General features: G+C 44.1%; 1 protein-coding gene across 1 annotated transcript; it reads left to right on the top strand.

Annotated features, from left to right (window-relative positions):
- The first annotated feature begins 6940 nt into the window (after positions 1–6940).
- On the top strand, positions 6941–7866 carry LOC124320726 (putative CBL-interacting protein kinase 27). Its single transcript, XM_046783594.1, has 3 exons — positions 6941–7140; positions 7252–7435; positions 7609–7866. The coding sequence occupies exons 1-3, from the start codon at positions 6941–6943 to the stop codon at positions 7864–7866; spliced, it is 642 nt and encodes a 213-aa protein (XP_046639550.1).
- The last annotated feature ends 1383 nt before the right edge of the window (positions 7867–9249 follow it).

The raw sequence follows: 9249 nt of genomic DNA, 5'->3' as shown, positions 1-9249 counted from the left end.
CAAACAACGAGCTCATGAAGCAGACTATGGAGCCTAACGTATCTCCTCTTCTGCAAGTTTACGAGAAGAGGGTGGATGGTGGAAGGTGTTTACAGAGATACCAATCTAAACGTAAAGTCTACACCACTTACGACTTTCATTGCGAAGGGCGTGAAACCTTCACTGTCGAAAATTTGCTTTGGGCTGTTCGATGATGAAAAACGATGTTGAGCTGGAATGTTCACCTTGTTTGATGACATGTTGCAAGAAGGGCGCTTTTCAGAGTACGTCATTGACAAGAATGGAACTCTGTTTGTAGACGCTGAACATCCATGGTGAGTTAAAGACACAACTACTTGGTTGATATAGTGTAAAGTTTGTTATGGCAACAGTGGTGAGTTACAGCTTCCACCTAATGAGTTTGTTACACCGATTCCTATTTTATTAATGTGCGGGTGTTTCTTTCCAACTGTTCTAGGAGTCTACCGAATTTCCGGTCAACATTTACACCGTATTTGAAAGATGGAACAACAACTATGCCGGGCATTAATAAAAGTCAGCTGATATTCGGTCAGGCTCTGAGCCACACTGCCTTGCACGTAGAAAATTTGAAACTGTCTAGCTGTATCTACCTACATAACGGATCGGACATGTATTGGTTCGTGTAAGTGTTTTTGTTAAGCTTTGTTTTTTTTTTTGGGGGGGGGGGGAGGGGAAGATCCTTTTACGGCCAATAAGTATTCACCATTGTTTTTCACTTGTACGTTACTAGGGTACCTGCACGGTATGCCGAACGTGTACGTGAACTGCTGAAACATCACCATCCGGACGCATTTGACAATAAGTGTCCACGATTTGATTGGTGAGTGATTGAACTGCTGCACTACCACTATTCTTGTTGGCTTTTGATTGACATTTTTCCCCCGTTGTTTATCCAGTCACAAGGCTTGCGTAGTCTTGCCGCAGGGGATACGGATAAACAACATACCTTTCAACTGCATCAGGCAGCAAAGCGGCAAATATGTCGTCACCTTCCCCGGTGCCTACCAAATGGTGGTCAATGCGGGACAAAACACTGCGGAGGCCATCAAATTTTGCATGCCGCAGTGGAAGCGGTTCATCCCGTTTGTCGAATGCATGTGTCGCGTCTGCGGCGAAGCGCACGCTGTGGTGCGGGCAAAGTTCCATTCGCATTCTGTTCCGTCTCCCACCTGTCAGCCATTTGTTGACGAAAAAGTATGCAGTAACGTGGCCGTAGGCTGAACTCAAGCGACGATTAGTGGTAAGTGTGTTCGGACTTTGGCGGGGCTGACGTACGCTTAAATCATTTTTTGCGTAACGTATTTTGTTTGGATTGTCAGGTGACGTTTGCCACGTTTCGGCAGGCGGCAATGCTACTCGTGAAGGGCCTCGCGACGTTTCGTCGGTGGACGCGAATGCTAAACCCAAAACTGAACGCTCACAGTCAATTAACACACTCACTTCCGTGGGGGGTTGTTGTGGTCGACGACGGGCCTCAGGATTTGGAGAATTTTTTCGACCTGGTCGTGAGCCAACCGAAAGTGACGAGACTTGGGGCTGACATCGTTAACTCAGCTGCACACGGTAGTGAGCCAACTTGGTTGTCGCCGTCGGACATTCAATTGCTAGAAACTGGAAATCCGTTAAACGATAAGTACCATTCCGATATTGCTTTGGACAGCAGTCAGATTTTCTGATCAACCTTTGGTTTTTCGGTTATTTTGTTCATTGCAGCATCATTGATTATTTCTTAGCTGTCGCGACGCGTGATTTTTTGGTGACGCTACCGCAAGCATTTGTCTGCTCATCTCATTTTTGTACCAAGTTGTTTGCGTAAGTAACCGTATTTTTCTTTGTTTAACCCATCTAGTGAGGCAAACCGTTTTGTTGGGCATTTCCGGATAACGCTGCTCAATGTGGTGTTATTGTTACTATTTATTACCGTATTATTTAAGAAACAATACTTCAAACTACAATATTGTTTTAATTTCTGTCACATTTACGCGTGAAAAAATGGTTGGGAAAACCTCGGCGTGAATTTGCTCCCTCAAACAGACGTCTGTTGCAAAGATTTGTTGGACTATTCCAACATATTGATTCCCGTCTGCACAAGAAACCATTGGTTGTTATTCCATCTTGCCCACAACCAGGAGTCACTGCAGTAATTGTGTAATTAATTACCTTTTAAAAGTTTTTCTACTCCTTTTTTTTCTCTCATCTTTCAGGGTGTCGTTGAAAATTTACGATTCCATTGCAAAGAGTGACACGGCATACAAGAGTGTGATCAACCGTGTCCACGCATATGTAAGGAAAGTTGCTGCATTGTCGGTACGACCCACAAGTCGCCGACCTGCTGCTCCCTGTGCGTAATATTTCCGTTGAGTTCCCAACACAGACCTCTGGATCTCAGGACTGTGGTGCTTTTGTCATCTACTACGCCGTAAAGCTGCTGATCGTACTTTAACAAACTTGTATAATCTTTATTGCATTGACAAGACTGCATGGCGTACTGTCCTAAACTTTTAATTTTTTTTTTAGCCTTCGTACAATAGTGTGGAAATCCGGCAGCCACCCACATGCTGGAAAGTGAAAGTCGAAGCGCTGTGGACTACGGCTCTCTGACACGTCGGTCACTTAAACAGCTTTCAGAACTCTTAAAAGGTAACAAGTATCATGGCCTACTTAATGGTTAAGGCCTGTAAACTTGAATCATGTCCCATGAAGGCGAGAGGATCTGCCAAATTCTCTATCCTTTCCCCGGGCAAGAGCCAATCAGACGAAAAATGGAGGGTACAACTTCGCCATCTGGCGTTCAATACTGCTAATCTCGTTAGAATGGTTAGGTAGCTAGATATAATAAGTTTTTCTACGGGCTTTACATAACAATGGTAGACGTATGGAGAGCGATATCAGCCACCACACCACGGCACGGCGTTCAATTCTCGGTCGGGAAGTATCTTTTTAATTTGTAGTTTACAACAAAGGTTTTGTTTCACGGAATAATTTATTCGAAAAATTTTGCTGAAATTATGCAAATGTCCTTTTTACCCTATTTAGTCGTTTTCCTCAACATCTGCTGTTGAAATTAGTAGGAAAAACGCATTTCGTGGCATCTAACAATTTGTTATTTAGTTTACAACGAAATTTACATCTTAAAACACCAGATGGCGAAGTTGTAACCTCAATTTTTCGCCTGTTTGGCTCTCACAGGGACAGGGCTAGGGAATTTGGCCACGCCTCTCGACTTCATGGCAGTGGATACAAGTCTACAGGCCTTAACCATAGAGTAGGCCATGCAAGTAGGTGGTATACTGTAAAGCAACAGCCGGGAGCTATCTAGACATATCAACCTTGGGTGTGTTTATGCGTACATTACTTATTTTGATAACCGTTTGATCATGTTACATTTAGATTTACCATCTATGCTGTCGACGATCATTCGACAAGAGAAATTAGCTGCCATCAGGCTTGCCTTTGTCGATGGAAGCGCTACCCAATTGCATGGATGTCATCACTCGACTACACCTAGCCACTTCTCGAGTCCGGCCCGCGGGAAAAAATGCAATGTTCCTTACGATGACAACATTGGTGAAGGCAAATCTCCCAATTTACTGTTCTAATGGAAAAGATGTGCCAGCGCCGACGCATCTTTTGTTTGATTTTCCTAGATTTCGAAAGCGACAAAAAGTAGCCATTCTGCATAAGAGTATCTCAACCATGGCAGAGCGACGTTTTGTGCAATGTAACCGCAAGACGAGACTCGCCTTGCGGTGGGGCTTGCTTTGGGTATAAACACTTGGTCCTTTTCGTATTTGTGTGTTGATGCGTCACGGATAATTCAGTGCGGTATTTCTCGATTTGCCATGTGCTGTCTGTTGTTTAATTTTTTGTGTTCCTTTCTTTTGCCTCAATGTTTTTTGGTGGTAGTTGTTTTCATGGGATGTTTTTTTATCGTGCCTGTGGCATTTCGAGCACATTGTCCACAAGGAAACTATATACTGTCATTTCTTTCATGGTATCTCTGAACTTACCTTGAGAATCTAGTATTTTAATTTCTTTTAAAGTGTAATGGCCTTAAAAGCGGTGTCCCTAATCATTGGTAGCTCATAGCAGCGCAGTATGAGCTCTATGTTAGGAATCGCTAACGTGTTTGAATAAACAAGGCGAATTTTTTGTGTTGGTCAGCATAAAGCATACGAGTCGGTAGATTTTGCTTCTTCTTATATTGTAAATCAACATTTTCCACCGACCTTGGGTAGGTCCGGGAAGGGTTAATTAATTGGTAAGCAGCGGTGTGGAAATACTTTGTGTATATTCTTATTTTCCATATAGAAACTTGCTACGTTGTGTAAATTTAGTATATAGACTGGACGGAGTGCGCTGTTGAACGCCCTGCAAAGGCTGTAGACCAACAGTTGGTAATATAGGGTTGATGTTCTGCTTGCGTGATTGGTTAGTAACCGGCACGATTATTTCATTGCACTGTGCAAATGCTTTTTTTAACCATTTTCGTCCCATAGCATTTTGCAAGTTCAATTATTACAGCAGTCGAATGACCCGTCATTTGCTCACACTCCACTACAAGGACTAATCGTTGTAATTCTGTCGTCTTAAATTTCTCAGATATAAATTAGTTGCGTTCATAGTGCGTATCTTACTTCTGGAACGGCTACCATTCGTTACTGAATGGCCCGCGTTGGTAAACATTTCCATTTCATTTTTCCATTATTTGTAACAGCCGCACGGTTGTCAGGCTGTTGGTTGGTTTAAAACATCTCTTTTACCAGCATTATTCTTGGCTTGGTTTCGTCTACTACTAATTCAAAGTTTTTTTAATTTTTTGCCCAAAGTGTTATTGGTTACCTTCATTTGCTAATGTCGGGCAGCAACCCGCAAGGTCCCTCGCCCTTTTCGGGCCAAAATCACTAGCAATTCCGCCATGTTTTAACAACATAGTAGGCGCGTAACTGTATAGTTATAGGACTGTCAAAGTATTTAAAAAAATTCGCGCTTAACTGACTATTATTGCTTAAGACTGGTGAGCTATAGCCTATAGGTTCGCCCTGATTACCCTTTCAAATGAACATCCTCTCTATCCCCGGGGATTGTTGTATCCGATGTGTTGACATGAATGGAACCTGTGTTCAGGAGATGGGCACTGCGTGGCTAGGCGGTTACAGTGCATTCATTTTATGGACGCCAGAATCATTGCTTCACAGAGCCCGCTCCGTGAAACGTATTCGCGCATCCAGGCCCACCGTGTGGCATAGTTCTTTAGGCATTAACTGTGACATGCCTACTTTTTCTGAATAATAATCTGTGCGCACGTAGTTATGCCGACTGCTCTTACTTTGCTTATGTCAATTCATCGTGTTTCGCTGAAACGGATCATGTTCTTCTGGATAACGCATAGACATAGTCAGTCATTTTTTTTTGCGCGATGCAATTAATTCTATCACTTGAATATTTCATGTTCACACTTACGCTACTGCTTGTGTGTTGCCGTTTTTAACACAGCCGCCGATTGGAAAAATAGTTTTTTTCCAACAATGTCTTCATGACATTGTAGCACAGACAATTGCCACCTAGGTTTCATTCGATAGCTAAATAATCCTTCTATCGCAATTATTCGTTTTTTACCAAAGGGGACATTCGATTAGAAAATAAAACCGATATTTTAGGCCATAACTTTGCATATTTGCCGAAGTGTTTTGCGTTAGTGAGCAACACAATCTAGCGTGGGCCAACAGCATGTAGAGATAAAAATGAGTACTAGTGCGCAGAAAAAAACAACAAAACCCCGCCAAAGTACTACGTTTAAAACAGTTTTATTACGGGAACAAATTTTCGGAGTTGTTCAGCGATGCAATAGGTGCGGCAGTAAGAGTAAAACATGAAAAACCAAGAGAACACTGCGAAAACTAAATAAAAATGGGTTTTACGCTTGAGTCTTTTTTTAACACTAAATCTATTCATAATTGCATTACAATTGGTACAATTACAGGATAAAAGCTTTGGTACAGTTTTGTATTTTTTCAAAACTATTATTTCCACCAGAAATCTGCTTAACCGGTTAAAGAAACCCCCCAAAAAAATTCGAATCACTTTTTAAACATTTTCTACACGACAGTTTAATCGGGTATTTTGAACACAACTATAGTATAATGTTATAAACAGTGCTCACGAACGCGATAACTACTACTAATACGTTTGGGGATAACCCCTTTTTTGCTCAATTTGTCTTTACTAAACGCTGAGATCTCAAGTACTTGATGTAGTACCACCCAAGCTCGTGGGAAGTGGGACGGGATCTCGCCTCTGTGACGACTTGGCAACTGTTGATACTTCATGGCGTCGCCGTATAAAAGGCGTGAATTGCACGCCCACTGTCTCTCAGTCCCTCAATCTTCTGCTCACCACTAAGTTGTTGCAGTCTGTCGCTCGTCACTACTGGTGGAAAGATCTCCTAGGAGTAGAACGCTACAACAGGAAAAAAAAACCACCAATATACCTAGTTTCACATTCAGTGTTCTAGCGCTAATCTCGTCACCCGCTTTGCATTACGTTACTTTCCCTGCTTTAGAGCTCGGCCATGTCGAAGTCGACGGTGAGAAATCCCGAGTCAGCGGCGTCGCCCTACGGCTACAGCAGCATGCCTTGAGGGTGGCTGGAGCCCAATGCAACGGTCGGCTTTGCCATGGGGTAAGAGTCTCGCCGGTGATCACATCACATTTTTGGCTTGTGCTCACGCCTCGTGATTTGCCCAATCTTTTTCACCAGGTCAACCGCGATCGGGAACGTGGCCACCATTGGACGAGGCAACTATTGCACCGTGTCCGTCCCGCTCACGCTCTTCGCAAACTCGCTCTTCCTGTGGATAAGCCGCCACCATTGCACACTGGAAAAGTCGATGGAAGTTGGTAAACTAACAATTGTTAACATGGCTGAGAACGGAACGTTTGTCAACGGAGAGCGACTCAATTACCTTGTAAAGCGTCCCATTGCCCACGTCAGCGTCGTCGCCCTCTGTTCCATGGACAGTGCAGCAAGCTTCACGTTCTACGATAACTACCACCGCTTTTCCGACTTCAACTTGATACTGAATAACAGATATGTTGTCATTAATGTTTTGGCGAACGGGTACTTGGATTTTTATTAGGCGTTACCTTTTACAAAGAAAATAATTATGTCGTTTGCAGATGTTGTAATCGATCACTTCCGTTTTTTTTTTTTTGCATTTGACGTTAAAAGGTCCTTTGGTCAAGTGTATCATGCAATCAGCAAGCTCGACCACACCATTGTAGCCGTCAAAACTGTTCAATCCACCACAACGAGGGGAACGTTTACGATGGCATCCGTTGACCCAGGCGGCATGGAAGCTCTTAGAAACGAAATTTGTATTTTGTCGACAACAGACCATCCTTGTATTATCAAGGTATTGAAAGTTATAGTGCTCGTAGTTTTTCGAATTTTTACCATATATTGTTTCATCTCTGTTAATTCTTGTCGGTAATTGTATGTAACGGTAAAGATTGTTTGGAAGGGAGCTAGCTCGTATTGGAGCTGTTTCTTTACCCGCGGTTTATTGGTTCTCCTTTTGGTTGTCAGATGGTTGATTCTTCGTCTGACGTGACTTCAAACAAGATGTTTCTCGTCTTGGAATTGGCTAACGGCGGTGACTTGCAGCAGAGAATGCACGACGTCGGTCACTTGTTGGAGCTGATCTCCCGGTTCTTGTTCATTCAGCTGGTCTCGGCCATCAATTACTGTCATGGCCGCTCACCGCCCATTGTCCACAGCGACCTCAACCCCGCCAATATATTGCTGGCGGACGCTGGCGAGTTTGCCAGAGTGAGGACTACGTAAACCCCGTCTTTCAACGTGGCGAGTTATAATTTTTTTTTCTTTTGTTCGTTTTTCATATGACTTGCTTTCCAGTTTGCATGATTTGGCGTGGCGTGGTGGGATGCGATGCGCTGCGCTGCAACGGCCGAGATTTTTCGGTAGGTAGATTGCCGATTTCGGACTCTCGAAACGCCTGCTGCGACCCTTGACGTTGAAGACCTACTGCGGAACCGACTTGTATATTGCCCCGGAATTGAGACGCCAATTGGACGACGGCGACGTTGAGCCGTACACAGCCGCAGCCGACGTTTGGAGCTTGGGCGTCATCCTGCATAACATGCTGCTGGGGTGATATCCGTGGTGCTCCCGCGCGGACTACACTGGCCGCTCGACGTCTATCCAACGTGCGTATTGACTGTCATTGCTGCCAATTCTCCGGTCCGCCCCACTGCGGGTGGCGAAGGGTTTTTCTCTTCTTTTGCTCTCTTTCTCTTTTCGTCTGACCTTGTTTTTTTTTTGTTTTGTTTTTTTGCTCTGCCCCGCTGTAATTTGGTAGGAGGCAGCGTGTTGGACGGTCCAGGTGTCGCGTCCGTCAGCGACGAGGCCCACGCTTTGATCGACAACATGGTGGCGATCGACGTCGGGCGCCGCCACGACATTGAAGCAGTGGTCAGGTGCCTTTGGCTGCACGACGAGGAAACTATGGCTAGTCTCCGGTCGACCGTCTTTAAAGATGCGCCCATTTTCTGAAGACGGCAGAAGTCGTCGCCAAAGTCTTCCGCTGAAATCACCGAAATCTACTTCTCTTTGACTCTCTGCAGTGTGTGCGACTCTGTGACCGCGTGTGCGGCTGCGTTCTTCTGTTGGTTTTCTTTTTACGAATTGTTTTATTATTATTTTGATTATTTGCATTAGTTTTACGTGCACACGGCTGAATGCCACATTTCCGCAGCAATGGTACAACACTGCTTCCGGCACGTGCATTTCTACCACTTTTGTTTTGAATTCTTTGTGAAACTTACGTTTATTGTATTTGTCCTTTAAAAAAAAATATGAGTTCACGGTCGCGGCATTACGTTGCCGATGATGTTGCTTAATAAAAATAGGTGTGACACGGTACAGAACCTAACGTTAGTGCAGTTTTCCTTTGGTTGGCAACGACGTTTGCAGTCTGTAGCCTCCATTTTCTCTTCTCGAATAACCACAGACACGCCGTCAACTAAATAGCCGTGTTGGCCACCTAACGTCGAAGTGAGGTTACGAAAGGCATAAGGCAACAGAAGATGATCCTGCTATACCGGAAACCCAGAAAACCGGTAGTAACTGTTCGTTTAGTTCCTGGTACGGAAATCCATTAACGCGAAGTGTCTGTCCTCTTTGTTTTCGCTCAAAGCGGCTGCTCAT

The sequence above is a fragment of the Daphnia pulicaria genome, chromosome 1, assembly GCF_021234035.1.
Source record: "Daphnia pulicaria isolate SC F1-1A chromosome 1, SC_F0-13Bv2, whole genome shotgun sequence".
Lineage (NCBI taxonomy): Eukaryota > Metazoa > Arthropoda > Branchiopoda > Diplostraca > Daphniidae > Daphnia > Daphnia pulicaria.
This window is presented reverse-complemented; position numbering and strand designations above follow the sequence as displayed.